This window comes from Somniosus microcephalus, chromosome 17 (assembly GCF_052327205.1).
Source record: "Somniosus microcephalus isolate GS21.2 chromosome 17, FLI_Smic_1.0, whole genome shotgun sequence".
NCBI lineage: Eukaryota > Metazoa > Chordata > Chondrichthyes > Squaliformes > Somniosidae > Somniosus > Somniosus microcephalus.
This window is the reverse complement of record NC_141003.1, coordinates 14,930,408-14,945,436: the sequence shown is the minus strand read 5'-3', so window position 1 is coordinate 14,945,436 and position 15,029 is coordinate 14,930,408. Positions and strand designations below refer to the sequence as shown.

The window sequence follows — 15,029 nt, the reverse complement described above, 5'->3', positions numbered from 1 at the left end:
CCCACACACACACACCGATTGGCCAACCATCAGGGGACTGTACTGTAGGATTGGTCAATCGTGACGGCACAGCATTGGTCAAACCTTGACGTCAGTCAATCAATGCTAAGTAGCAGATAATGAGTTTAATTTTGAAGGATTTTTGCATAAGGCGTGAACAATTTTCGTCCGACCGAAAAGTAAATACGCTTACGACCGTCCCGGAACCGTAAGCTTTCTTCGGAGGTAATGCACGCGTAGCTACGCTCTATAACTTTCGAGTGCATAGCCGGACAAATGCACACGTGAGGACAGACAGACAGACAGATAGACAGACAGAACGATCCTTTTATATATATAGATATATATATACATATTTTATCCACACTTTTTGTCTGTGTCTTTTTTATTCTCCCCCACATGGCAGCTGTCTTTCATTCTGCCCGCAAAATTTACACTTCATTGAGAGCCATCCTTTCTTTCTTACCCTGTTCCATTACCATCTCCTTTTGTCTTGAATATCTCTTAATGTCTTTCAATCTCTTCTGCATTCTAACCTATCACAGACCTTCCCCTTTGTTCTTTCATCCCCTCCCCCCTTTCCCAGCCTCTTCACTTGCTTAGAAATCTATTCTATTTCCTGCTTTTTTCCAGTTCTTACGAAAGGTCATCATCCTGAAATGTTAACTCTGTTTCTATCTTCACAGATGCTGCCTGACCCGCTGAGTTTTTCCAGCATTTTCTGTTTTTATTTCAGATTTCATGTATCTGCAGTATTTTCTTTTTGTCCTGGATCAAAGTGTGCAGGTAACTCTCCTGCTCCCTGAAACCCCGTAATGTCTGCACCTCGAACTCCAGCTTAGCAACTCTGAGCAGAAATTCCTCGAGATGCAGACACTTATTGCAGATACGGTTGTCCAGGATCCTAATGCTGCCCACAAACTCCCACATGCTGCAGTTGCAACACATCTGCTGCCATCCCTATATAACCTTGTTTTATTTATTTAATTAATTAAAGTTTATTTAATTAATCAACTTAGCTTATATTCTTTATTGTTATCTAATTACTTGATCTAATTTAAATAGATGTAGACTAAATTAAATATTTACCTGTAACTTACGTCGCTACCCTTCCTGCTGTGACACCACATTGAGATTTTTCTGTCATAAGAACATACGAAATAGGAGGAGGAGAAGGCCATTCAGCCCATTGAGCTGCTCCGACATTCAATGAGATCATTGCTGATCTTCTGCATCAACTCCATTCACTGGCCCTATCACCATATCCCTTGATGCCCTAACTAGTCAGAAATCTATCGACTTCTGATTTGAATATACCCAATGACTGAGCCTCCACAGCCTTTGGGGTAGAGAATTCCAAAGATTCACCACCCTCTGTGTGAAGAAATTTATTCTCATCTCTGTCCTGAATGGCCTACCCTTTAGCTTGAGGCTGTGGCCTCTGGTTCTAGATTCCCCAGCCAAGGGAAATATTCTCCCAGCATCCAGCCTATCAAGCCCTGTAATAATTTTGTATGCTTCAATGAGATCCCCTCTCATTCTTCTGAAATCAAGAGAATTCAGGCCTAGCTTACTCAAACAATTCTCATATGACATCCTGCCATCCCAGGAATCAATCTCGTGAACCTTCGTTGCACTCCCTCTATGGCAAATATATCCTTCCCTTGGTAAGGAGTCCAACATTGTACACAGTTCTCCAGGTGTGGTCTCACCAAGGCCCTATGTGGATATCACGTTTAAGCAGTTGGTCACACCACAGGTAAAGGCTGCACAGGCTGGAAGGGAATGGTTGACACCCAGGCAGAATAGTAGGTGCAGGCATGTAGTGCAGGGGTCCCCTGTGGCCATCACCCTCTCAAACAGATATACCGCTTTGGATATTGTTGAGGGAGATGGGTTATCGGGGGAAGGCAGCAGCAGCCAACTTCCTGGCACCATGGGTGGTTCTGCTGCACAGGACGGGAGGAAAAAGAGTGGGAGAGATATAGTAATAGGGGATTCTATTTTAAGGGGAATAGATAGGCGTTTCAGCGGCCGCAAACGAAACTCCAGGATGGTATGTTGCCTCCATGTTGCAAGGGTCAAGGATGTCTCGGCGTGGCTGCAGGGCATTCTGGCGGGGAGCAGGGGTGAACAGCCAGTTGTCGTGGTGCATATAGGTACCAATGATATAGGTAAAAACCGGGATGAGGTCCTAAAAGCTGAATATAGGGAGTTAGGAAGTAAATTATAAAATAGGACCTCAAAGGTAGTAATCTCTGGATTGCTACGAGTGCCATGTGCTAGTCAGAGTAGAAATAGAAGGATATTTCAGATGAATAGGTGGCTAGAGGAATGGTGCAAGTGGGAGGGATTCAAATTCCTGGGACATTGGAACCGGTTTTGGGGGAGGTGGGACCAGTACAAACTGGACGGTTTGCACCTGGGCCGGACGGGCACCGATGTCCTTGGGGGAGTGTTTGCTAGTGCGGTTGGGGAGTGATTAAACTAAAATGGCAGGGGGTTGGGAACCTGTGCAGGGAGACAGAGGGAAGGGAAACAAGGATAGAAGCAAAAGACAGGAAGGAGTGAAGCAAAAGTGGCAGTCAGAGAAATCAAGGTTTCAAATCAAACATGGCCACAGTAAATAATAATTCTAAAAGGTCTATGAGTGTTAAAAAAACAAGCCTGAATGCTTTGTGTCTTAATGCGAGGAGCATTTGTAATAAGGTGGATGAATTAGCTGCGCAAATACATGTAAACAGATATGATATGATTGGGATTACGGAAACATGGCTCCAGGGTGACCAAGGCTGGGAACTCAACTTCCAGTGGTACTAAATATTCAGGAAAGACAAGGAAAAAGGAAAAGGAGGTGGGGTAGCATTGCTGGTTAAAGAGGAGATTAACACAATAGTAAGGAAGGATATTAGCTCTGATGATGTGGAATCTGTATGGTTAGAGCTGAGAAATATCAAGGGGCAGAAAACGTTAGTGCGAGTTGTATACAGACCCACAAACTGTAATGCTAAGGTTGGGGATGGCATTAAATGGGAAATTAGAGATGCGTGCAATAACGGCACAGCAGTTATCATGGGTGACTTTAATCTACATATAGATTGGGCTAACCAAATTAGTAACAATACTGTGGAGGAGGAATTCCTGGAGTGTATATGGGATGGTTTCCTGGACCAAAATGTCAAGGAACCAACTAGAGTTCAGGCCGTCTTAGACTGGGTATTATGTAATGAGAAAGGATTAATTAGCAAACTTGTTGCGCGAGGCCCCTTGGGGAGGAGTGATTATAATATGATAGAATTCTTCATTAAATGGAGAGTGAAGTGTTTGACTCAGAGACTTGGGTCCTGAATTTAAATAAAGGAAACTATGATGTTGTGAGGCGTGAGTTGGGTAGGATGGATTGGGGAACGTTACTTAGAGGGTTGATGGTGGATAGGCAATGGGAAACATTTAAAGATCACATGGATGTACTACAGAATTTGTTCATCGCTGCTTGGCATAAATACAAAACAAAAAAGGTGACTCAACCGTGCCTAACAAGAGAAATTAGGGATAGCATAAGATCCAAGGAGAGGACATGTACATTGGCTGGAAAAAGCAGCAAAACGCAGGATTGGGAGCTGTTTAGGATTTAGCAAAGGAGGACAAAGGGATTAATTAAGAGGGGGAAAATAGAGTATGAGAGTAAGCTTGCTGGGAACATACAAACTGCCTGTAAAAGCTTCTATAGCTAGATGAAGAGAAAAAGATTGGTGAAGTCAAGTGTAGGTCAGTTGCAGTCAGAATCAGGGGAATTTATAATGGGGAACAAATAAATGGCAGACCAATTAAATACATACTTTGGTTCTGTCTTCACAAAGGAGGACACAAATAACCTCCCAGAGATGTCAGCGAACATAGGGTCTAATGAAAGGGAGGAACTGAATGAAATCAGTATTTCTAGGGAAATGGCGTTAGGGAAATTGACGGGATTGAAGACCAATAAATCCCCAGGGCCTGATAAGCTACATCCTAGGGTACTTAAGAAAGTTGCCCGAGAAATAGTAGATGCATTGCTGGTCATCTTCCAAAATGCTATAGACTCTGGAACAGTTCCCATAGATTGGAGGGTAGCTAATGTTACCCCACTCTTCAAAAAAGGTGGTAGAGAGAAAACGGGGAATTATAGACTGGTAGTGGGGAAAATGCTAGCGTCCATTATACAGGAGGTAATAGCAGAGCACTTGGAAAACAGTGACAGGATCAGACAAAGTCGACATGGATCTACAAAAGGTAAATCATGCTTGACTAATCTACCGGAATTTTTTGAGGATATAACTGGTAGATGAGATAAGGGAGAACCTGTGGAAGTGGTGTATTTGGACTTTCAGAAGGCTTTCGATAATGGCCAACATAAGAGATTAGCGTGTAAAGTTAAAGCATAAGGGATTGGGGGCAAGGTACTGACTTGAATAGAGAACTGGTTGGCAGACAGGAAGCAAAGAGTTGGAATAAACGGGTCCTTTTCCGAGTGGCAGGCAGTGACCAGTGGGGTACCATAGGGATCGGTGCTAGGCCCCTAGCACTTCACAATATATATTCATGATCTAGACAAGGGAACTAGATGTAATATCTCCAAGTTTGCAGATGACACAAAGCTGGGTGGGCGTGTGTGCTGTGAGGAGGATGCAGAGAAACTCCAGTATGATTTTGACAAGTTGGGTGATTGGGCAGATGCATGGCAGATGCAGTATAATGTGGGTAAATGCAAGGTTATCTACTTTGGTGGCAAAAACAGGAAGATAGATTGGCCCAGAAATTCGGGTCGGGGGCTTCCCGCAGGTGCAAGCCCCCGATCTGCACTTACCTAGCGCGCCGGTAGTTGAGGTGTAGGGCCCCGTGGAATTCCGATCCAGGGCCTGGCCCAGCTGCTGGCACGCAGTCCCAGGGGCGCAGTTATTTCGATGCGTCCCCTGGCATCACGTGGGCCATTGGCAGCCAATCCGAGGAGGGAAAAGCCCATTCATAAGTCTTGACAGGAAGAGCTGTCAAGACTTGTAAATACTACGGCCCCAAAATAGCAGTAAACCTTCAAATAATTTTTTTTTAAATATCACATTTTTTAAATAAACTATAAATTATATTGAATAACTATTTTATACAATAATTAAAATTTTTGAAAAAAATAATGTTATATTCTAATGGGGCGTAAAATAAACTTATCTTGCTTTAAAGTATTTAAAAATAATAAACCTGTGGAAAAAATGTTTAAATTTTAATTAATTGACCACTTACCTAGTAAAAGGCAGGCCTTATGCCTAATTTTTAAATGTCTAAATTCTGAAGAATTACCCTCACGGAAAAACCTGTAAAAAAAAGTAATTTCAAAGCGCATGTGCAGACTGCCCTGCGCACGTGTTCAACCTCTGAACCCCTTCATTCAGAGGAATGGAAGTGCCGGTTTCCCGCGCATGCGCAGTGCATGCACAAAACCGGCATTTCCATCGTGCTTACGGGTGAGTACCCAGCGCGTACTCACCCGTGGAGACCCGAATTTCTGGGCCATTATTATCTGAACAGCAATAGATTGGAAGAAGGGCAAGTGCAATGAGACCTGGGTGGCCTTGTGCACCAGTCGCTGAAGGTAAGCATACAGGTGCAGCAGGTGGTTAAGAAGCCAAATGGTATGTTGGCCTTCGTCGCAAGAGGATTCGAGTACAGGAACAATGATGCCTTGCTGCAGTTGTACAGGGCCTTGATGAGACCACACCTTGAGTATTGTGTGCAGTTTTGGTTGCCTTATCTGAAGAAGGATGTCCTTGCCATGGAGGGAGTGCAGCGAAGATTCACCAGCCTGATACCTGGGATGGCAGGAATGACGTATGAGGAGAGATTGGGTCGATTGGGCTTGTACTCGCTGGAGTTTAGAAGAATGAGAGGGGATCTCATTGAAACTTATAACATTCTAACATGACTAGACAGACTAGATGCAGGAAGGATGTTCCCGATGGCAGGGGAGTGCAGATACAGGTGTCATAGTCTAAAGATAAGGGGTAAGCCATTTAGGACAGAGATGAGGAGGAATTTCTTCACCCAAAGAGTGGTGAACCTATGGAATTCTCTACCACAGAAGGCAGTTGAGGCCAATTCATTAAATATATTCAAGAAGGAGTTAGACATATTTCTTAAGGCTAAAGGGATCAAGGGATATGGGGAGATGAGGAGGACAGTGTATTGAATTTGGATGATCAGCCATGATCTCATTGAATGCTGGAGCAGGCTCGAGGGGCCGGATGGCCTACTCCTGCTCTTATCTTCTATGTTTCTAAGTTTCTATATAATTTGGAGTAAGACTTCTTTACTGCTGTACTCAAACACTCTTGTAATGTAGGGCAGCATACCATTTGCCTTCCTAATGGCTTGCTGCACCTGCACATTCACTTTTAGTGCCTCATGTAGAACGACAATGAAGTCCCTTTGAGCATCTGCATTCCCCAATCTTTCACCATTTAGGAAATACTCTGCCTTTCTATTTTTTCCACCGAAATGGATAACTTCACATTTGTCCACATTATATTCCACCTGCCATGTCCTCGCCCACTGACTGAGCCTGTCGAGATCCACTTGAAGCCTCTTCACATCTTCTTTGCAACTGAAACTACCACCTAGCTTGGTATCATCAGCAAATTTGGAAATATTACATTTAGTCCCCTCATCCAAATCAGTGATATAGATTGTGAATAGCTGGGGCCCAAGCACCGATCATTGTGGTATCCTACTAGTCACAGCCTGTGATCCTGAAAAAGACCCATTTATCCCTAAAATTTGTTTTCTTTCTGTTAACCAATTCTCAATCCATGCGAGTATATTACCCCCAACTCCATGTGCCCTAATTTTGTTCTCCAACCCCTTGTGTGGGACCTTATCGAAGGCCTTCTGAAAATCCAGATACACCACATCTACCAGTTCCCCTTTGTCTACTCCACTGGTTACATCATTAAAGATCTCAAATAATTTTGTCAAACAGGATTTCCCTTTCATAAATCCATGGTAACGCTGCCCAATCTTAATATTAGTTTCCAGCTGGCCAGTTATTGCATCCTTTATAAAAGATTCCAGCTGGTTGGCGGACAGAAAGCAAGGAGTTGGAATAAACGGGTCATATCCGAGTGGCAGGCAGTGACTAGTGGGGTACCACAAGGATCGGTCCTAGGACCCCAGCTGTTCACAATGTATATTCATGATCTGGACGAGGGAATTGCATGTAATATCTCCAAATTTGCAAACGATACAAAGGTGGGTGGGAGGGGAAGCTGTGAGGAGGATGTCATGAAAGTCCAGTACGATTTGGACAGGTTGGGTGATTGGGCAGAAACATGGCAAATGCACTATAATGTGGATAAATGTGAGGTTATCCACTTTAGTGGCAAAAACAGGAAGGCAGATTATTATTTGAATCGCAATAGATTAGGAGAAGGGGAAGTGCAAAGAGACCTGGTTGTTCTTGTGCACCAGTCGCTGAAGGTAAGCTTGCAGGTGCAGCAGGCGGTTAAGAAGGCAAGTGGTATGTTGGCCTTCGTAGCAAGAGGGTTTGAGTACAGGAACAAGGATGTCTTGCTACAGTTGTACTGGGCCTTGGTGAGACCGCACCTTGAGTATTGTGTGCAGTTTTGGTCACCTTACCTGAGGAAGGACGTTCTTGCCATGGAAGGAGTGCAGCGAAGATTCACCAGGGTGATACCTGGGATGGCAGGAATGACATATGAGGAGAGATTGTGTCGATTGGGCTTATACTCACTGGAGTTTAGAAGATTGAGAGGGGATCTCATCGAAACCTATAAAATTCTGTCAGGCCTGGACAGACTAGATGCAGGAAGGGTGTTTCTGATGGCCGGGGAGTCCAGAACCATAGTCTAAGGATAAGGGGTAAGCCATTTAGGACTGAAATGAGGAGGAATTTCTTCACCCAGAGAGTGGTGAACCTGTGGAATTCTCTGCCACAGAGGGCGGTGGAGACCAGTTCATTAAATATATTCAAGAAAGAGTTGGATATATTTCTTAAGGCTAAAGGGATCAAGGGATATGGGAAGAAGGCAGGGACAGGGTACTGAATTTGGATGAACATCCATGATCTCATTGAATGGCGGAGCAGGCTCGAAGGGCCGAATGGCCTACTCCTGCTCCTATCTTCTATGTTTCTATGCTTCTACTGATATGAGGATAACAGGTCTGTCGTTCCCCATTTTCTCTCTCCCTCCTTTCTTAAATAGCGGCATTACATTTGCTATCCTCCAATCTGCAGGAACCGTCCAAAATCTGTAGAATTTTGGAAGATGACAACCAATCTGTCCATTATTCCAATGGCCACCTCTTTCGAAACCCTAGGATGTAGGTCATCCGGTCCCTGAGGTTTATCGACATTTAGCCTCATTAATTTTGCTAATACTTTTTTTTGCTAATAATAATTTCTTTTTGTTCCTCATTCTCGTCACACCCTTGGTTTTCTCGTATTTCTGGGAGTTTTTCTGTGTCTTCCTCCATGAAGACAGAAACAAACTATTAATTTATTTTCTCAGCCATTTCCTCATTCCCCATTATAAATTGTCCCGCCTCTGAATGTAAAGGACCTACATTTACCTTCACCGGTCTTTTCCTTTTCACATACCTATAGAATCTTTAACAATCTGTTTTTATATTTTTTGCTTGTTTGTGCTCATATTCCATTTTCCCTTTCTTTATCAATTTCTTGGTCCCTCTTTGCTGATTTCTAAAACGATCCAAATCCTCAGGCTGACCGCTTTTTCTGGCAACTTTATAAGCTTCCTCCTTTGTCTTAATACTAGCTTTAATTTCATTTGTTTGTCCTGGATGGATCACTTTTCCTTTTGCCTTTTTATGCCCTAGAGAAATATATGTTTGTTGCAAATTATGCACTATTTCCTTGAATGTTAGCCAGTGTATGTCCACCTTCATACCTTTAAGTGTAGTCTCCCAATCTACCATGGCCAACTTGTCCCTCATACCCTTCTAATTTCCTCTGTTTAGATTGAAGACCTTAGTTTCAGATTGGACAACATCACTGCCAAATTTAACGTAAAATGCCATCATATTATGGTCACTTGTCCCTAAAGGCCCCTTTACCACAAGATTATTGATTAGCCCTTTCTCATTACACAGTACCAGATCCAGAATAGCCTGTTCCCTGGTTGTTTCCTCCACATTCTGATCCAGGAAACCATCTTGCATGCATTCCAAGAATTCGTCCTTCACACGATTAGTGGTAATTTGATTTGCCCAGTCAATTGAAAGTCCCCCATAATTAACATATTGCCCTTGTTACATGCAGTTCTAATCTCTTGATTGATACTGTGCCCTACATTACCAATACTGTTTGGTGGCCTATACACAACTCCCACCAATGTTTTCCGCCCTTTGCTGTTTCTTAGCTCCACCCAAACTGATTCCAGTTCTACATCACGATCTGCAAAGGCAAGATCTTTTATCTCTACCCTACCGATCGTTTCCCTTATTAACAGCACTACGCCACCTCCTTTTCCTTTTTGTCTGTCCTTCCTAAATGTTGACTACCCTGGAACATTCAGTTCCCAGCTTTGGTTACCCTGCAAACATGTCTCTGTAATGGCAATTACATCATACCCTTTTACTTCATGCCGCTCTCGACTTTGCCGTTTTCTCAGATCTCAGATTTATTTGTTTAGCTTTACCATACTATGGTGATAATACTTTGATAGATGAGAAATTAAACAATTATCTATGATTCCTCGGCTCCCGCCACTCCTCACTCTATACGGACAATGATGTCATTCTTTGAGTTTTCCCTCCGTTTGTCTGTTATGAGCTGCTGCTCTCTGCCCCGCTCCTTTTAATGTCAGGTGCTCGGGATCCCGCTCTTTTATTCAGCTGCTGCTCTATGCCGCTGCTTACAAACAAACAGCTGGCAAAAATACATTTCTCATCTCCATAAATCCAATCCTATCTGTGTATATACTTCAAATATGATTTCCTGAATTAATGAAGTGTTTTCTTACCTGCAATGGAAGTTATTTTTACATGGTCCACAATAATTCCCGTCAGTGCAAGAATTACCAAAAAACACAGAACAAGCCGAGCAATCATGAGGACCCGGATGCTGAAACTGTGACCTACAATGTTGGTTTAAAAGCAAGATATAAAACTGTTGCATATAAATATTATCGAATGGAAACAACAATGATTGGTTTATACAAAGCCATGAGGTCCATTATATAGTTACTTAAATCCGAACTCCGTGGGGATCGATTTGAACTTGCCTAAATCGGCGTTAACGGTGCGATAATGGCCTCAAAACGGGGTCGGTAGATTTAGCAGCATTTTAACGCCGACAACGACGCCTTCCACTGTCAGAGAGGGCCTGTTGCTAGGGTCTATCGCCTTTGTCTCAGGCAGTAGGCTACTCTTCATATCCAAATCGTGTTTCTATGCTGAACATAGGATCCCGATGGCCATTTCAGGATGGAGCTGTTACGCCTTGCACTCTGTGGCCAGTTTTACTAGCGACAGAGATAAAGAGATCTGAACATGTGCATTTAAATTATTTTTGCTTGACTAGGAAACGCAAGAGTGCTCCTGTGGGCCCCATAACGGTAATCTGGGGTGCTGCAACCCGGGTACCCCCTCCCCCCATGACCTGATCATGACACTCCCCCACCGGGTTGTCTGCGGAAACCTGCGAAGTTTATCGGGCCGCCTTACATGCCTGAAGGTTCCTCATTTTCATACAAGTAGCCTGGCGTAGTCTCCCTTCATGGGAGAAGGTTCTCACCAGCACAGGGGCCAAGTGCCAAAATGTTTCCATCTGCACAGTAATTTCCACCATTCTTTAATTTTACTCTAACACCCATCGTGATAAAGAACGGTTCCGAACATTTCCTAAACTGTTATTTATTGGTCTGAAGAATCCATAGCTATTGTGGTAGCCCGAGTGGATTTAGAAGCAATGCGTCTTGCTTCATCAATCTACAAGAAATTGAGGAGAGAAGTTGCTCATTGGATGGAGGAAATCCAGGTAATAGTTTCCTTATATTTTTGGAAGATGCTTGCAAAAGCTCTGCGCCTGAGGCTTTTGAAACAAATTCAGCCTCATGGCGTTTGGGGAGAATTGGAAAGTGATAAATAAAGGCTCTGTCTGCGGAGCAGTAGATTTCTAGACAGAGCTCTACCCGGTCTATTTTAGGTTCAATGCTGTCTCGTCTATTAATGAACTATATGGAGTAGCCACTTCTAGTAATAGTCCTAGATGTGCTGATGGTGTCAATATATAGATAGAAGAGATGTCGGTTTATAACAGTCAAATAAATTTGTGTCATCGAAATGATTGTGCCCTTGAAAGATGTTCACGGCAGCTCCACGCATAATTTGTCTTAATCTTACCTTGCTTGACGGAGTAGCTGAAGCTGGCAGGCACCAGAAGAGAGACATGAGATGCCAGACATGTATAAACAACACTGTCCTGGGCAGGTTGTGCTTCTTCCAACGAGCTGGAAACCTCAAACAGTCCCTCCGCGCTCTTGGTTTTCTCAGTTGCTATTCCGGTCAGAATTTCGACACCATCTCTTCGCCAGGAGATTTCTAAATGCTCCGGGTAAAAGGCAGCCGTTTTGCACTCGAGTTTTAGAGAAGTCGCTAAAATCCCTTCAACACGAGCGATTTTCAGGGGAGTTGGGGGAACTTTAGCAGAAAAAAATATGTTTTCAATTTAAAGGAACACATTTTCATTTGCCTACCTTCGTTATGCTGTTACTGTCACAACAGTTATCCGCGCTCTCGTTGTTTAAACTTCGAGTTTGCATTTATTTTATAAATTGTTTTACGGCGCACAGCAACATGACGGGATGTATTGGAAACGGTACGCAAAGAGGGTGAATCTCCCAGGGCTGCTAACATGCAGGGAGGCACGCGTCACTGTTCTGAAAGGAGTATCAGATCCTGGCGCGGGATTCTGGTTGGCAGCAGTGACCCCGAGTTAGGTTGCTCTTCGACTGTATTGCAGAGAGAGCAACCCATTCTGCACGAACAGTGGAATCGCTACACGTTATTCATTAATAATCTTTGATGAATTAAACATTTTGTGTAATTATTTCAAAATTGGTTGCTTTTTAGAGATTTCATATATTGCAAACATATTTTATATAAATGGTGAATATTGAGAAGAAGAATTCTTACCAATATATCGAAATATCTCTGATGTCTACACAGATAGCAATCAGGATGCTGGTATATCTATAGATTAGAATTCGTGCATTACACTTACTAAGTCAGCATTTCAGTTTCTGTGGTGGAGATTTCAGTTTCTGCTGCTTTCACTACATTTACTTTCTCCAGAGCGCAAACCGAGGGCTGGAATATTTTTCACGTCATGAAAGCGTTATATTGGTAATGATGTGTCTCTGTGTAGATCACAACATCCATACAGATGAGGGAATCGGAATAGGAACTCCTAACTCAGAGTGAACGTCTTATATATTTCCAGGGGTTTTGTCCTTCCCCAAGTCTATTCGGTCTGTTGAACACGTTTTGCCTGAAGAAGATTCTGCTTATATCAGTCCTACAATCGTCTTTTACTAATGTGAACCTTTGTCCGCTAGAGCAACAGTCACTCGTTAGCTGGAAGTAGAGTCCCTTATTACGTTTGCATTCTTTTATCAGTTTATTACAAACAATCTCCTTAACATCTTTTCTTTAAATGTTCACTTTACCGACTTTGTAGTAATAGCAAACTTTTAAATCAGGGGCATTATTAACTTGCAAAGTTATGTTAGCCTTTATTCCCAGCAGCACCGTGTTGACTGCCCAACCAAAGCTCAGAATGTCCCCATTCCTTTACCACTGATCTGTTTAGGTATGATATATAATGCGGTAGAATTTCCGTGGAGGAAGAGGACGAAAGTGTTGACTTAATCTCCTGCCATGACTTCAGTCTGGGACTGGAAGAGTGTAAATGGAAATCAAGAATTACAAATAAGGGAGCCCACGCGTATATAGCAATTTCGGCGATAATCTGCCCTACTTTACAGGTTGTAAGTGTATGAAAAGTCCAATTGACGTGAGACAGAGGTTCAAACAGGAGCATTGCGTTTCTACACTCTCTTGCAAGGTCTAGGACTTGGGGTGGAATCCATCATTGAGGGTAAGACCAATATTGCCACTTTCAATGGGCTATAAGATTCATTTGTGAAATTAGTTTGGCAGTCTGAAATAAGTTTTCAGTGGAAGCAAGTGCACAGCCTAAACTGCGGATATAGGAACAGGAGGAGACCATTCAGCTCCTCGTGTCTGCTCCGCCATTCAGTTAGATGATGGCTAAACTGTACCTCAAATCCATTTGTCCACTTAACGCCATATCTCTTGATACCCGCACCTAACAAAGATCTATCCATTTCAATCTTGAAAGCTTCAATTGTCTCACAGCATTCTGGGAGAGAGAATTCCAGATTTTGGACAGTTCTGTACAGAAAATATTTGATTGGCAATTTCACGCAGTGGGGCCAAAATGTGCCCTGGTGTGAGCAATAACCCCGATTGTAGCAGGACATTGGTCTGATGAATTTAATGAAGACACCTTGTTGGGTTGCAGCAGCTGGCCTTTAATGAAGTGTAAAATACCTGACCTAGGAAGTGGTAAAATTGTTCCCATTGTCGCTACATGGCACCGTTATTTTCGTGAGAAGGCATTTGGCCATCTAATCCCAGTTATTAATTTCAAGTCAAGATTTAAACACTTATACTATTTCAGTATCTTGCCTCCATATCAGTTGTAACTGCACTTCCAAAAGAACTCTTTGGATGCACTTTGGAATGTCATGTGGAAAATGAAGGAGTGAAATTGATCTGGGGCAGTCGAGGAAACCGCGCGCTAGCGAATCGGCGGGCCGTTGTCCACTGGGTTCAATGGAAACGAAAATCGGGAGAAGTGTACAACGAATTTGCTATCACCAGGTTTTCGGCCAGTGTTAAAGTTCAAATTACCCTCACTACTGAGTTTTACATATATCGCACACTGCTGAGAATCTCCCACTCCCCGGCACAATGACACTTACCGTACACAGTTAGCTGAGAGCCACTTCCATCTCCAACAGATTTTTGATGATGTTTTACTTTACAGTAATACACTCCGGAATCGGCGACACTCGCATTCAGGAGATCAAATGACCCACTTCCCTTTTTTACATTAAATTGCTTTCTGCTCTCCGGCTCCAGAAACGTCTCCTCGCCCCGTCTCCACCAATAAACATCAGGAGCATCTTGGAATATGGGAAATGTGCAGAACATGGAAACATTTGTACCGCTGGCAACCTTAATGTATTTGGGGAATTGATCCACTTTGATCGAAGTTACTTCAGCAGCTATCAGAAAATAAACAAAAATGCTGACATAATAGTTTGCATACTTTAGAAAAAGAACAAATATAATGACTTAGAAATAAAAACAAACAAGAAAATTAACCACATTAATAACACAATGAGAAAAGCGGAAGAAAGAAATGTGCACAAAACATGACGTATTTTGTTAACATTTAGCTTTTTTTCGATAAGCATGGAGCGGTAAGATAAACAAACACACCTCGGTAAAGAACTCCCACCAAAGAGATGCACAAAAGCGCGGAGCTCACCGCCATTCTGAGTGACGAACATCAGACTGGCCATAAACTGCAAGGAGCCACCAAGTTCCTGGAGTTTTGGAAGCCCGGGGTTTGCACGTGATCTAGAGTGGCGTGTAACATCACGTGCCTAAATGTATAATTTCAATTGATGTATTTCCTTTTTTCAGGCTGCATTGTGGGCGGAGAGTCGTGCAGACTCAGGGTTTAGTGCACCCACTTAAAAGATCTAGGATACTTAGGTGTATTGTAACTACTCGTGTAGCTCAGTTACGCAAACATGTTTTCCTCCAGTTTGCACTTCTCGCTTGCTGGAAACACGAAGAAAACTCCAGACAGTGAGTGCTCCTTTCTTGTTCTTGTGGCGATAAAGCGTTGTTGATTTTACTGGTGT

General features: G+C 42.9%; 1 protein-coding gene across 1 annotated transcript in view; it reads right to left on the bottom strand.

The window, feature by feature from the left end:
* The window catches only part of LOC147105518 (natural cytotoxicity triggering receptor 3 ligand 1-like), a 30,136-nt gene extending 15,456 nt beyond the window's left edge, over positions 1-14,680 (bottom strand). Inside the window, exons 1-4 of the mRNA XM_086010872.1 lie at positions 14,599-14,680; positions 14,076-14,381; positions 11,410-11,706; positions 10,029-10,142 (exon numbers count right to left, since the gene is read on the bottom strand). Of these exons, the coding sequence (XP_085866998.1) occupies positions 10,029-10,142; positions 11,410-11,706; positions 14,076-14,381; positions 14,599-14,653 (772 nt within the window). The 5' untranslated portion in view covers positions 14,654-14,680. The remainder of the gene's footprint in view (positions 1-10,028; positions 10,143-11,409; positions 11,707-14,075; positions 14,382-14,598) is intronic.
* Between the last annotated feature and the right edge of the window lie 349 nt (positions 14,681-15,029).